Source organism: Geotrypetes seraphini, chromosome 4 (genome assembly GCF_902459505.1).
Source record: "Geotrypetes seraphini chromosome 4, aGeoSer1.1, whole genome shotgun sequence".
NCBI lineage: Eukaryota > Metazoa > Chordata > Amphibia > Gymnophiona > Dermophiidae > Geotrypetes > Geotrypetes seraphini.
In genome coordinates, this window is record NC_047087.1 from 102,514,155 (window position 1) to 102,529,593 (window position 15,439).

The 15,439-nt window shown below is 42.7% G+C and overlaps 1 protein-coding gene across 1 annotated transcript in view; it reads right to left on the bottom strand.

Annotated features, from left to right (window-relative positions):
• Window positions 1-15,439, bottom strand: part of TBX15 (T-box transcription factor 15) — a 216,666-nt gene that overhangs the window by 80,605 nt on the left and 120,622 nt on the right. Inside the window, exons 4-5 of the mRNA XM_033940178.1 lie at window positions 13,723-13,894; window positions 1,887-2,054 (exon numbers count right to left, since the gene is read on the bottom strand). Coding sequence (XP_033796069.1) covers window positions 1,887-2,054; window positions 13,723-13,894 — 340 coding nt within the window. The remainder of the gene's footprint in view (window positions 1-1,886; window positions 2,055-13,722; window positions 13,895-15,439) is intronic.

A 15,439-nucleotide genomic window follows, 5' to 3' on the forward strand; every position in this document is an offset into this window, starting at 1 on the left:
TACTCATCAATATTCGCTGATTGTGTATCAATCTTGACTGGGTGACCGGAGAATTGGATAGACGGAGTGCACTAGATGTGGTGTATTTAGATTTTAGCAAAGCCTTTGACCGTGTTCCACACAGGCATCTAATAAATAAACTGAGTGCCTTCAGGGTGGGCCCCAGAGTGACGGGCTGGGTCAAGAACTGGTTGAGTGGAAGGCAGCACAGGGTAGTAGTCAATGGAGATCACTCTGAGGAAAGGGATGTTACCAGTGGTTCTGTTCTTGGGCCAGTTTTTAAAAACATTTTTATAAGCGATATGGCTGAAGGGCTGTTGGGTAAGATTTGCCTCTTTGCGGATTACTAGGGTTACCAGAGATTCAGATTTCCCTGGACATGTCCTCCTTTTGAGGATGGTGTGAACAACATATAGAAGGACCTAGTGAAGCTTGAAGAATGGTCTGAATTTGGCAGCTAACATTTAATGCAAAGAAATGCAAGGTCATGCATTTGGGCTGCAAAAACCCAAGGGAACAGTATAATTTAGGGGGTGAAGAACATATGTGCACGACAGAAGAGCAGAACTTGGGTGTGATTGTATGTGATGATCTTAAGGTGGCCAAACAGGTTGAAAGGTGACGGCGAAAGCTAGAAGGATGCTAGGTTGCATAGGGAGAGGTATGGTCAGCAGGAAAAAGGAGGTATTGATGCCCCTGTATAAAACTCTGGTGAGACCTCATTTAGAATATTGTGTACAATTCTGGAGGCTGCACCTTCAAAAAGATATAAAGAGGATGGAGTCGGTCCAGAGGAAGGCTACTAAAATGGTGCCTGGTCTTCATCATAAGGCGTATGGGAGCAGACTTAAAAGATCTCAATTTGTGTACTTTGGAGGAAAGGCGGGAGAGGGGAGATATGATAGAGATGTTTAAATACCTACGTGGCGTAAATGCGCATGAGTCAAGTCTCTTTCATTTGATAGGAAGCTCTGAATTGAGAGGGCATAGGATGAAGTTAAAAGGTGATAGACTCCAGAGTAACCCAAGGAAATACTTTTTTACAGAAAGGGAGGTAGATGCGTGGAACAGTCTCCTGTAAAAGGTGGTTGAGACAGAGATTGTGTCTGAATTCAAGAAAGCCTGGGATAGGCATGTGGGTTCTCTTGGAGAGAGGAAGAGATAATGGTTACTGTGGATGGGCAGACTGGATGGGACATTTGGCCTTTAACTGCCATCATGTTTCTATGTAATTACACATCGGCCCAAGTTTCAGACTCATGCCTTTGAGAAAAATAGATACCAGAAACGTAGGCCAAGGTTTTCCAGCCCTACATTTCCAGCCCTACATCTTTGCGTGAATCACACTTACATAGGTATTTTAGACTGCCTAATGCCATTTCTGGCATTGGCCATACCTACTTTGGCTTTCACCGGCCTAAAGCATCTTCAGAGGCGCGATTCTGGCACCTTTTATTTAGGAACAGGTAGGCACTTCAACCTCACCATTTTGCTATTTCTAACGGCATTTTTCATTTAAGCGTCTGTTTTAGAATTTTCCCCTTGGTGCCCCTGCCTCATCTGAAGCTGCCACATTGCAATTCTTCCAGAAAGATTTCATTTCTGTAAACTGGTTCAGAACATTAGCTTTGGATTGGTTTGGATTATTGTGAGCATAAGTATACAGAGAGTATGGAAGTTTCAAACAGCATTCCAGTTATACCTGTGCCAGCTCTGGTGCCAGATCAACAACTATTGTTTATATAGGGGTGATTCCATTATCTGAGAATGCACCACAAGACTGCCGATACAGGGAAGATAATACCTAACTTCTCTGTGTTCAGATTAGCAGCATGAACATCACAGCAATTACTTAGATCAATGGGAAACCAATACAGCTGCCTTACCTGCTGGTTCTGGTAAGCAGTTACTGTGGTGAATACTGTTTCTGGAAAACTGAAGGTTTTCACACCATCACTCATGGGAACAGGTTTAGTAGGTGAGAGATCACTGCTGAAGTCCTTCCGGATGATGTGGACTCGGGGCTGATATTTGTGCATAGAATGCAGGATTATCTTTAAAAAAAAATACATAAATAAAGTTCATTTTGTTTTAAAGTTGACATCACTCTTTAGCCCAAGTGTAGACCTTTTTAGTCTGACAAAGATTTGTCTGGATTTAGCAAGCTGAAAAGGACAATGCTGCAAGCCTTTTATCCATTACCATGCGTATAAGGGGTTGTGCTGAGTGCCGTAACATGGTCTGATTTATACCTTTCAGGTTTTGTGCATATGCTATAAAATGTGAGAGGCATATAAATCTGAACTTGTCTTGTTTCTCTTTTCAGAGCAGTGATGAGAATGTTCAGTTCAATCCATCTCTAGTGTTTAAAATAGCTCTCTCTGTGCTGGTAGGGTACATTGAGAGCCTTTCACTTCATAAATTAGCAAAAATGTGACCCTTCTGTTTTGTCTCTACAGGTTGCTTTACTGGGCTTTCCCCCCCCTCCCCTAGACACAGAACATACTGCTTTAAATTCCTATCATACAGATATGGGAAATCTGAGGTCCTTGAGGGCCATACATGACCCACTGCCTTGGTTTGCCAGATATATCTAATAAATAAACACCCCCCACCGTTTGGTATACATTAAAGAACTAATATTTGCAAATCTATTTCATGTATATTCATTGTGGCAATTCTGAAAACCCAGCTGGCTCGTGTGCCTCTGACAGGTCTGGGAAACACTGCTTAATAGCATCATTAAATCTCATCTCATCAGTGGAAATAAAGATAAACCTAATGACTAGGGATAAGCAGCAGCATAACAGGGGAAGGATTCACCCAGGGAGGTGATGCCTGGCATTGTGGCACCATGAACCTCTCGCACGCTCCTCTGCCGCATGCACCCCCTGCATACCTATTCAAATCTTTGCCGGCGGTGAACATGAAGTGAGGTAAGAAGGTAAGCTGAGGCTGGCGAGCAACAGGTAACAGATGCAGCTCACTGCCACTAAAGATTTGAAGAGGTGGGTGGGCAGAGAGGAGGAGAGGTGCCGACGACCCCGCCGAGATGGCGCCCGGAGCGGTCCACCCCCACCCCCAACCCTCCCTCGCAATGCCTCTGGGGATAAATAATAAAGTAAATTGACAATAATATCAAACACTAACCCCCACATTCTATATATGGCACCTAAAGTTGTGTGCATACATTGATGCTCATAGCTGATGCATGCATACAACTTAATTAATAGGCCTAATTGATGCCAATTATTGGTAATTAACACCTCATAATTGGTGTTAATTAGAGTTAATTGAAAGTTACCTGCACAGCTTGGTAAGTGCACTGCCCAAAATGTGATGCGTCAGATCTGAGTACATGAATCTGAAACAGGAGTGTGGTTAGGGGCAGAATTTGGGCATTTTTTTTTTACGTTATGTGCAAGCTTTTTAACTTATATGCCGATATGCACACAGCTTAGGTGCAGGCATTTAAGCCAAGTTTTCCTTGGCCTAAATGGGTGAGCCTAAAAGTTAAGATGCATAACCAGCGTTAAGCGCGATTCTATAAGTTCCACATAACCTTTGAAATTATTGCGCTTAGCACCGCACTAATTGGCACCAGATGTTTAGACGTAATATATAGAATCAAGGCCTAAGGGCCAGATTCTATAACACCTAAGCACACCTACATTGTAGGCACTGCTCAGCACGGCTGCCAATCAACCACTAGGCGCCACCACTAGGCGTGCTTAGATGTTGCTAGGCATCCTAGAGGTAGGCGCCAGAAGATGAGGTTTTACTTAGCCTAATTTACCAGCGCCTAACTCAGATGCCTAGCGATACCTAAGTCACACCAGTTCTCCACCCCTTTTCAGGTAGGTATCGTTAGGCATCGGTGGGTGCCTCCACTTAAGTGTTGTTAGGCATCCTAAGAGTTTGGCGCCAATTAATTCTCTTACGCTCCCTAATTAATTCTCTTACACTACCTTCAAAAGACTTCTCAAAATTTGGCTTTTTAATCAAGCCCTTCCTTCATTATGCAGGGAATACATTACTTTTTTTTTTTTCTTTCTCTCTTATTTACAGTTCATTCTGAGCTTTGATTGTTAAATGCCTAGATGCCAGCTGGCGATTGGCGATATATCAAATAACAGGAAATAGAATAAAATAAACAATTGAAAAATATTTATGTTTTTAAGTTTAACATTAGCTGTAACATTTTTGCTAATCTTAAGTAGTGAGGTCTTATGCTGGATACACATAACTGAATGATTCATGTTTTAACTTAAAGATCCATGTTTTAGATAAGTTTTTGACACACCATGTACTATGTAAGTAAGGCATAAGAAAAAATGACAGGAGAGGATGGAGCTAAGGGTACAAGGATTAAGACATTAAGGCCCTGATTCTACAAAGTGCGTCCCAGTTTTAGGCAGCTGTAGGCGTCCTACAGCTGTCTAATCAGCCAATCGGGATGCACGTTTTTTAAAAAAATGCTCCCCAGGCAGGCCGCCTATATTGAAGGCACCTCCAGGAGCCTAGGGAGGCCCGCAAGATGCCTAAGCTCGCCTAAGGGCCTTAGGCGAACCTAGGCGGCCCTACGCGTCTCCCTAGTAGAGGAAGAGACGCTTACAATGTAGGCCAACAAAATGCTGGTCTACATTGTAAGTAGACGCGGCCATTATACTTATTGCGGCAAGGGATCTCTCTGCCGCTATAAGTATAGCGGGCTGCGGCCGCCTGTCCAATTGCTGGTAGGAGGGTGCCCAAAACCTCCTGCCAGAAGATGCCCCCCCCCAACACTACCGATCGCTGGCAGGAGGGTGCCCAATCCTTCCTGCCCGAAGACGCACCCTCCCCCCCCCCCCCGCGCTAACAGCCCCCAAACCTCCACCCCACCAAACTAACCTTTTCTTTTGGCCAGACGGGTCTTGCCTGTCCAGCCTGCAGGCCCGCCTCGTCGAAATGAGGCGGGCCCGCCCCTTCCCGGCCCATCTCGCCGAAGCCTAAGGCCTGATTGGCCCAGGCTCTAGAAGCCTGGACCAATCAGGCCTTAGGCATAGTGGATCCGCCCATCCCCACTAAGTCTAAGGCTTGATTGGCCCAGGCGCCTAGAGCGCCCAGGCGCCTAGAGGGTGCGTCTTCGGGCAGGAGGGATTGGGCACCCTCCTGACAGCGATCGATATTGTCGGGGGGGGGGGCATCTTCTGGCAGGAGGGTTTGGGCGGTCGGTAATGTCGGGGGGGGAGCATCTTTCGACATGAGGTTTTGGGCACCCTCCTGCCTGCAATCGGACAGGGGGCCGCGGCCCGCTATACTTATAACGGCAGAGAGATCCCTTGCCGCGATAAGTGTAGCGGGCCGTGTCTAATCTAACCCGATTCTCTAACCAGCGTCTGTAACATGGACGCCGGTTACAGAATCGGGGTTTAGTGTAGGCCCGATTCTGAATAGGACACCTCTCCCGGACGTCCTATACAGAATCAGGGCCTAAAGGTTTGTCTAGAGTGCCAAATATTTAGACATGTACGGTCAGAAAAATAATCTGCATTAAAAAAACAGGTGAAAATCTCAGTGGGTCCTTTACCCCTAGGCCAAAGTCAAAGCAGAAAACTGCAGCAAGGACCACTGCAGGCTATGCAGCAATATGGATAGTGTGATAACTGAGCTCCCTATAATAACATTTCCATCAGAGAAGCACCTATGGTAGTTCCTCCTCCTATATTGTCCAAATTATTTTGCTCAACCTGATCCGAATAGCTGTTGCTTGTGATTAAAGGGGTTGTGACTTATATATTGCCTTTTTGTGGGGGGGTTTTACAACTACACTCAAAGCAGTTAAGAACATAAGAATAGCCTTACTGGGTCAGACCAATGGTCCATCAAGCCCAGTAGCCCACTCTCACTTTGGCCAATCAAGGTCCCTAGTACCTGGCCAAAACCCAAGAGTAGCAACATTCCATGCTACCGATCCAGGGCAAGCAGAGGCTTCCCCCATATCTTAATAACAGACCATGGACTTTTCCTCCAGAGATTTGTCCAAACCTTTCTTAAAACCAGCTAAGCTATCCACTTTTACCACATTCACATACCCTCCAATCAGAGACATCAAAAGGAAATAACTGTATGATGGCCTTCTAGTCACACAGGCAGCAAAACTAGATCACCAACTCTCCAATCTACTAATTGCGACCCCAGACTACAAAACTTTCAGAAAAGAAATAAAAACCCTGCTATTCAAGAAATCCATGAAGACTAACTAACACCGTATGAAATGTTTCAATCCTCTTAAACAACCCATTCTACTCTGTAATACCTCTGGACATGTCCAGAAATCCTCTTCTGTAATCCACCTTGAACTGCAAGGTAATGGCGGAATAAAAATCACTAATATAATGTAATGCGTTCCAGAGTTTAACTATTATCTGAGTGAAAAAATATTTCATCCTATTGGTTTTAAAAGTAAATCCCTGCAATTTCATCAAGTGTCCCCTAGTCTTTGCAATTTTTGACAGAGTGAAAAATAGATCCACTTGTGCCCGTTCTACTCCACTCAGGATTTTGTAGACTTCAATCATATCTCCCCTCAGCTGTCTCTTTTCCAAGCTAAAGAGTCCTAACCTTTTTAATAATAATAATTTATTTTTATATACCACCAGGCGGTTCAAGTCTTTCCTCATACAGGTACTCATTCCCAGTGGCTCACAATCTATCTAATGTACCTGGGGCAGTGGAGGATTAAGTGACTTGCCCAGTGTCACAGGGATTTGAACCCACAACCTCAGGGCGCTGAGGCTGTAGCTCTAACCACTATGTCACACTCTCCTTTGACAACAGTTGCCATTCACAAAGTCACAAACATTTCCTGCTTTTTACCATTCGCAGGCCAAAACAACTTTGAACGAATCGTTGAGTACAGCTTCTATGAAAGAAATAATGAAGAATGGAACAAACTTCCTTTTCTCGTACATCACAACAATGAAATGTGGGACAGCGCCAGTTCAAACAGGGACAGAGAAAAGATTGGGATTGTGCCTCACAACTAATTGGGGACAGGTGGTCTGAAGTCAGCTTGTAGGACTTTATTTCTACTTTAAATGCAGTCTGGATGCATTGCAGATAGCTGGTCTGTTTTGCTTATGCACACACTACAAGTTCTCCCAAGACACAGACAATGAAGATAATTACACTTAGGGCTGATAAATTGCTTGTTTTCTAATAAGGGCTACATAATGTTGCAGAGTATACCTGATGAAAAAAACCCCAACCTCTGCACGAAGAGGCAGGGCATCTGGAAATCACTGCCTGAAAATTGTCTCTTTCCAATGACATCATCTATACTACATTAGTCACTGTCGGCGATGTTTATGAGATTTCCTGATGCCCCATTGAGATGAAAAGAATTGCAGCCCATTAAATATAAGGCGGTTTTATGTGCAGGAAAACTTGCCATTCAGAAATAATTACAAAGAAAAACAGTGCATTTTTAGTACAATTTTTTTTGTTTGACTGGTGTGATCTATAATAACAGCTTTCCAAGGCTTCAAAGTCAATAGCACAGGCCGCTCGGGAACTTAATTTTCAGTATTCTGTTAAGGTAAAGAAATTGCCAGAAGAACTTGACACAACCCTGAGGTGAACCTCATTTCCAGGGCAACTGGCCATAGGTGTGAAAAGTGCATCAAGGAAGCCGACCACCAGATTTTTCTACAGTATGCATTTCCCAAAGGACCAAAGCCTATACAGCCCTTCGCAAATCTCACTCTATTTTTTTTCTTCATAGAAAAGATGCACACCACATTTATAGAATATGCTTAGAAGAATTTCAATTAGTGTCACTAATTGCTTGTTAGTGGCCAATTATTTGCAACGATTGGCTCATTAAACAATTAAGTTGCATGTGCATGCATCTTTCATTACCATATATAGAATCCAGGGTCATGGGGGTAATTTTATAAATCTCGTTTTCACATATATATAGCTTCTTATAAAATGCTGACCTGTTAAAAATGTACTATTTATTTAATTCGTTTTCTATTGTCCCCAAACAGCTCAGAACAGGTTATAGGTTAAACATACACAATTTCAGTACAAGTTTATGATACAGGTTTTTATTCCTAACTTGATACATACTAGGATCTAATATTAATATACATAATATACAGTTTACTAGTTACTGGTCACAGTTTATCATGGTTATCTCTACAGTGCAAGGTTTTCAGTACAAGTTTTATCCTATGACATGATGGTGCGTATTTTGCTAGTATGCGTGTACAAGGGTGGAGTCTGGGCAGAGCATCACAAATTATCTCTGCACAAATATTAACACTTGCAGGGAAGGCTTATATTAGTTGTCGTGCAGTGAAAGCTTTTGAGATTACAGTCATCATTGGGAGTGAAAGAGTTTTTTGAAGACTCATCGATGTGGGCCTGCATTGTAGCTGTGGACTGCACAGGAGTAAGATGAGATTAGTGCTTGGCTTTCACTGCTGTTTCCCTTTGAACTTCCTTTTGCACACTTGTGATTTTTTGATATGTTGCAGTATTTGGGCTCGGTGGGATGGGAGTGGGTGCAGGAGGGTGGGATTATAGCTCTTTGTTTGGTTTGCCCTTTTCTATTGTATATTTTGTACTGTTCAGGGTTTTCTAGTTGGCTAATGAAAAAGATTTCATTCTAAATAACATTTACTCTGCAAATTGACAGACTGTTAGTAATTTGGTTTTTGACCCTGTTTTTTAGCCAGAGACCTTGTTTCTCTATTTACAGAGGTTTTTTCCTCTTTGGTTGGGTTTTCAGGATGGGCCAATGAGTAAGTACTCCTTAGAGTACCTAGAGTTGAGACCTTGACAGGCTTTGAGGCCCTTTTGTTAATGTATAATTTTTGTCAGTCAATCGGCAGAGTATGTGTGAGATGCATTTTTGTTTTTTAATTGAGTGATTTGATACTATTGCATCTTTTCTCCTTAAAAGTATTGATAGTTTTTTGTTTGTTTTTTTATAAAGACCATGGTGGGGCATTTTCAAAGGAGCATCCAAATCAGAACTGCGACATCCTATTCATAACATTCAAAAAAAAACCATCCATCACACAGCAATTTTCAAACAAGAAAGATGTCCAGGTTTCCTGTTCACAAATACTTGAAAAGGATGTCCTTATGCTTGAAACATCCATCCTGTACAGCTGTTTTACAAGCTGAAATGTTTAAATCATAAATGGTGGGGGTGGGGGTGGGGGTGGAGGAAACAAGGCACAGGGAAGTCTGGCAGCATTCTTATTAAAATGGCTATGCAAACATCCCAAAACAAGGAGAAAAACTGCAGAATCGATATACAAGGTATAAAAGTCTTATCTTCATTGGGAAAAAAAATGCAATGTAGCATTCCAAACACATGGTTGTCTTGTATGAGCACACAGGACCCAACACAGTCCGTGTTTCGGAAAACACTCCTTCCTCAGGGGTCCAGGATATAATGGTACATAAACATAGAGAACCTTATAAAAACAAGTGATCCTTATAATAGCTACCGACGTAGATCTCCTGTCCAGCTGCAACTCAAAAGACTTGCAGGAGCTCTACATCGGTAGTTTTTATAAGGACCTCTGAGGAAGGAGTGTTTTCCGAAACACGGACTGTGTTGGGTCCTGTGTGCTCGCACAAGATAACCATGTGTTTGGAATGCTACATTTAATTTTTTTTCCAATAAAGATAAGACTTTTATACCTTGAACATCATTTCTGCAAGTTTTTCTCCCTGAAACTTAATTGTTTAATGACTGTTTCACTGCAGATCGGTCGGATTGTCTTTTTGTTGTATATGCAAACATCCCTGCAGAACAGAGGAATAGCCTAGTGGTTAATACAACGGACTGTAAACCAAGAGCAGGTGGGTTCAAATCTCACGATATCTCTTTTTTTTTCTTTTGTAAGTAGGATCTCTCTAGGAACAGAACATTACTTACTGGTACATGAATGTATACCAAGCCAACCTTCAGACTTGCAGGTGTCTCATATCTTAAGGTACAATAATAATTTTTCTGTTCCTGGAAGGAGCACCAGAAAAATATAATTAACAGAGATACAGTGGAATTTTGATCCCAAGTCTTTTAGTTTATAGGCCACTGTACTAATCAGTGAGCTACTCTTTTGACTTGCTTACTGCTTTGTTTAGAAGGGCCCAAATATCTGCAGCTGACATAAAGCCTGATTTTCCTTTCCAGTTTCACTATCAGGGGAGAGAAAGGGGGACAGTATCCACTGGGGGATTAAGCAGGGATCATGCCTTACTCTTTTCAGTGCTCAGATGCTCAATCAGAGCACCTTTTTCTGATTTGGATGTGAGTGAAATAGGTCTAGATCGGTGGTCTTCACTAATTTTTAATTGAGGGCCATTTGGGATGAAAAAGGACTGACAGAGATCCAACAAATATCTTCCTACTTGTGGCCATGACACCAATAATGCTTCACAACATTCATTCCTACCAGAACACCTGGCCTTGGTCACAGATAAACCCTATGGGGCTCATAATCGAAAGAAAAAAACATCCAAAAAACGGCCTAAATCGGCATTTGGACGAATATTTCTCTAAAACGTCCAAGTGCCGATAATCAAACCGGGTTTTGGACGCATTTCTAAACGACTTAGGCCTTCATAGAGCCGCTCAACGTCCAAAGCTAAACGGGGCGCTTCGGGAGACGTGTCAAGGGCGGGAGTTGGGCGGGACGTGGGCCGGCTTAGACTTAGTCGTACAGCATGTATAACCGAAAGTTAAACAACAGAGCCTAGAGGAAACTTGGACGTTTTGACTTAGACCATGTAAAACATGGTCTAAGTCACTAAAACCCACCTAAACTCACCAGATAATCACTGAAAACACATAACACAGACCCCCACACACTACCCCAGTGATAACTAACACCCCCCACCCCAATAAATATTTTAATCATAACTTGAAATTTCAGCCTCCAGACCATCATCACCTGGCTGCCTAGCATAGGAAAGCCTAGTCGTCCAGACCAGAGGCAGCTTAAGTCATCTTGGGAGTGGGTTTGGGACCCATAGAGAGATGGACCCATGCCCATAAGCTCCTGTAATCACTGCATTGTTACTGAAACATGTGCACTCCCCTATACACCCCCAAAACCCTTTTGTACTAGCATATAAGTGGCTCCTGCATCCATAAGGGCTATAGGGGTGGTAGATAAGTGGGTCAAGGGGATTCTGGAGGTAGTTTGGGGGCTCACTGTCACCTATAAGGGAGCTGTAGTGAGGAAAAGCCATGGCACCCTGTTTGTGAAGTTCACAGCAGTGCCCTGTAAGGTACCCCACTATTTAGATGCCCTGTCTGGGTGTTCTGTCAATCACTTTGCAGACCCCTCCCACATCCAACAGGGCTTTTTTTTAGACGTTTTTGACTTGGACAGACATTTGTACGAAAATGGACTATAAAGATAGACGTTTTAGATCAGATCTGCAGGACGTATAATTTGGACGATTTTTGAAAGTCCAAAAGAAGTTGGACGTCTCTTTCGAAAATGTCACTTAGGCACTTTTTGACTTTGGACGACTTGCGAAATGGACGTAAATGGATTTAGACGTCCCTTTTGATTAAGCCCCTCCACGCAAATACAGGACCACAAATTAAAAGTCCTACTATACACATGCAGTACAGCACCAGAGAAGCACCAGAGAAATAGAAAGAAATGCATTTCTTCCTGAACAGTGCAAAATATAGAAAACTGACACATTTTAATCACTAAATTGAAAATAAAATCACTTTTCCTACCTTAGTTGTCTGCTGATTTTATTTTTCTACTCATTTTTTTACCAGTCTCTGGTTGCACTTTCTTCTGTCTATGCTGTTATCTCTGTTTCCAGGGCTGCCTTATCCATTTGCTGTTTTTCACTCCTTCACTTTCTGTCCTACATTCATCTTTGGCACTAACTTTTAACATTCAACTTTTTTTTTCCATTTTTCTGCTTCCTCATCAAATCTATATACTTTTCCATGTGTTCGCTTCCCATCTATCAATGCGCACTATCTCCTCTCTCTCTCTGCCCTTCCCCACATCTCATCCCTCCTTCTTCTCCCCTATTCTCATCTATCCATAAACTACATTTCTTTCATCTCTCAAACTGTATGCTGGGGCACACTAGTGTGCCTCCTAAGATTCCAAGTGCGCCATGGCACACTGAGGAGGAAGAGAGGCGCCTGCCAGCTGACTTCCCTATGCGGTACAGCGCCAGCGCTGCCTGAGTCGCTGAAGGCCTGCATGTTTCCCCCTTCTCTCTAGCGTCCTCTGGCTTCTCCCCTGGCTTCCCGGTCTCACCTTTAAAGCTAATTATAGCAGCCTGCAGAGGATCGCCAGTAGGTTAAATTATTTTATTTTCAATATAGTGATTGTAATGTGTCAGTTTTGAGAATTTATATCTGCTGTGTATATTGTGTGTTTATGAAAAATGAATGGAAAAAATTGCATTACAGTTAGTAAAGGAGAAGGGATCTGGGGCAGAGCTTGGTTGGCCTAGGGAGGTCTGTGGTTGGGGTACTCAGTTGATATTTGTTAGACTTAGGGGGTACTTAGCTTGTAGTTGAGAAACACTGCTGTAGGCAATCAGCTGTCATCAGTGCCTCTCCTCTCTGACCCTTTTCCCTGCTGGCACCTCTTATTGGCATCTCAGGGCCCATCTAGAGGGCCTCTGCACATGTGCGGACGTTGACGTAATGATGTCATTCATATGCATGATGTCATCACTGTGAGGTCCACGCATTTCTGGGTGTCTCAAGCCGCAGCCACTACCTTTAGTGTGCCCCAGCTCTTGAAAGTTTGAGAGAAACTGAAATAGAGCCTAAAGAATCTCCTTGGCCTCTTCAACCAGGTCCCCTGTTATAAAATTACCCTCTTTATATCTTATGGCAGAACTTTGTCATAGATTGTACTGGAAGAAAAGTTTAAATGTATGACCTTTATGCAAAAAACACATTTTTGACTGTTAGTATGTTGCTATTTTCCAGAAGCCTGACTCCAACATTCCTTACATATAAGTAATTACAGTAGAACCTCAATATTCATGAGGGTTAGGGGCAGAGCCGGCCTGTGAATATTGAAAAATTGCAGATAATTTTTAGGGCCAGCTCTGACCCACCCTCCGCCTCCCTCCTGTGTCCCGGACCTTCCCCAGACCTTACCTGGTGGTCTAGCGGCAACGTAGGGCAGGATCGATCTTCCTATGCTTCTGCCCAATGCAGAGCCATCATCAAAATGGCTGCTGTGAGTTTCCGTTGTTGTCTCGAGACTACAAAGGGAACTAATGGCAGCCATTTTGATGATTTTTGATGATGGCTCTGGGGAAGGTCTGATGCAGAGTTTTGTTTTTTTAAAAAAAATCGCGAATAACTGAATCCGTGGGTACTGAAACCGTGTTTTCAGAAGAGGAACTGTAAATTAGCTGAAAACAAGATGAGCCTGTTGGTCAATGGTTGGGCTATGTTGAGGGGAATGAAATATATAGGAAAAAAACCAACCCCTCCCTAGTTATAAATAAGGATTTACTGGACCTAGCCCAAAAGATGAAGCTGAAATAGTTGAAATTTACATTTCATTTTTTAAAAAAACCCTGTTGTAAGTCGCATGACATAAAGACAATGATCTGAATTAAGGTTGTAAAAATGATTGATTTGCTACAATGACTTCTTTGTGAAATGAGATTTGGTACTGTTATGAAGGAAAGTTGACTTACATGGCCTTGATCATCCAGTTCATTGTTAGTCAGCTTAAGTTTGTCAAAACTGACCACCTGCCTCATCCATGTGTCTCCAGAAGCCAGTGAGTCAGGGTGAATGTATACCCGGGGGGGCACTGGTGAGTCAGCATTGCCAGCCACCATCCATTTGGAACTGTGGTACACATATCTACGGTAGACAAAAGAGCTGCCATCAATGGGGTTACTTTACCATGGGGTTACTTTACCATAAACAAGGGATGGTAAGAAAGTTTTCAGAGCTTCATGTGTCAACTCTATATTGTTGGTTCCTAAACCTGTCCTGGTTTTCAAACCAAGCATAATGAACATGCGTGTCATATTTTTTACATCAACTGGTGACACCCAATAGATACAAATTTATCTCATGCGCATTCATGAAATTCAAATCTAGATCCAATTTATGGCTACCTAGAAAATCTGCCAGGTAGGTTTACTTTCAGGATTGGCTTGGATACACAGGAGTCAATTATGGAATATGACGCCTCCATTTAGGTAACCTAAAAATGCAGGTAGTGAGTCTGTTCCATAAGGACATTTCCACATTCAAGTGTTCTTAGACAAAGCTAGGGTAAATCTGGCGTTAGTGTGCTGAAATATAGGCATGGACTTTTATGACTGAGCTATGCTCTTGTAACTTGTAGTGCTCAAATGTTACAGGACCACATACAACTCACAAGGGCTGATATTCAGCTGGCAGTGGACACCAGTTAAAGCCCACTGCCGGAGCTGAACCCAAATTTCAATGACGCATTATATTCGACAATAGACATTGAATTTATGGTTTCATTTTTAGCTGCTGAGACTTAACTGGTTAAGCTGATGTTCAGGGCTAACCAGATTGGTCCAGTCACCCATGGTATGAGGATCTCATACGCCTACAAAAGAAGCAAAGTCTCAGACTCCAGGTGCATCCAGACTTGCTCTCACAGGGGCTGATTGCCCTAGAAGACCCAGGATGATTTGGTCTTATGGCATGGCCAAGTACTAGTGACCTGGATTGGCCACTGTGAGAACGGGCTCCTGGGCTTGATGGCCCATGAGAACGGGCTACTGGGCTTGATGAACCATTGGTCTGATCCAGTAAGGCTATTCTTATGTTCTTATGGCTCTTGAACACACAGTGTTAGTCCACAAAGGGTACTCAGAAGCAGGGCAGGATTAATTCTTTGAGGGCTCCTAGGCACATAAGTACAATAGGCCCCCCTGTCCCACCCCAGCCCAGCCTGCACCACCCCCATCTACTTACCTGTTTTCTTATTTATTTCTTTATTTCCACTTGATTTATTTTTACTTTTATTTTAAAATTGAAAACAAACAACAAAGATCACCACACCAGTGCCAGTGTACAGTTTTTCTTCTATGCAACCCCCAAACATCTCTGAACAAATCTCCCTTCCTTCCTAGAGGAAGAGATTTTTAGCTGGCAGGGTTTTAGGAAGCCCACCAATTTATATTTTGCATTTGGGTAGGAGGCATGGGGCCTGGCAGGAATAAAATTTAGTGCCCTCCATTTTATTGGACTAATACATTTCTCAATTAGCTTTCAGAGGTTAAAACCTCTTTCTTCAGGTCAGTAAACTATATTGCTGTTACGGTATCCCTGTCCTGACCTGAGGAAGGGAGTTTTTATCTCTGAATTAGTAAAAAAATGTATTAAAATTAGTCCAATAAAAAGGATTACCTTATTTCCATT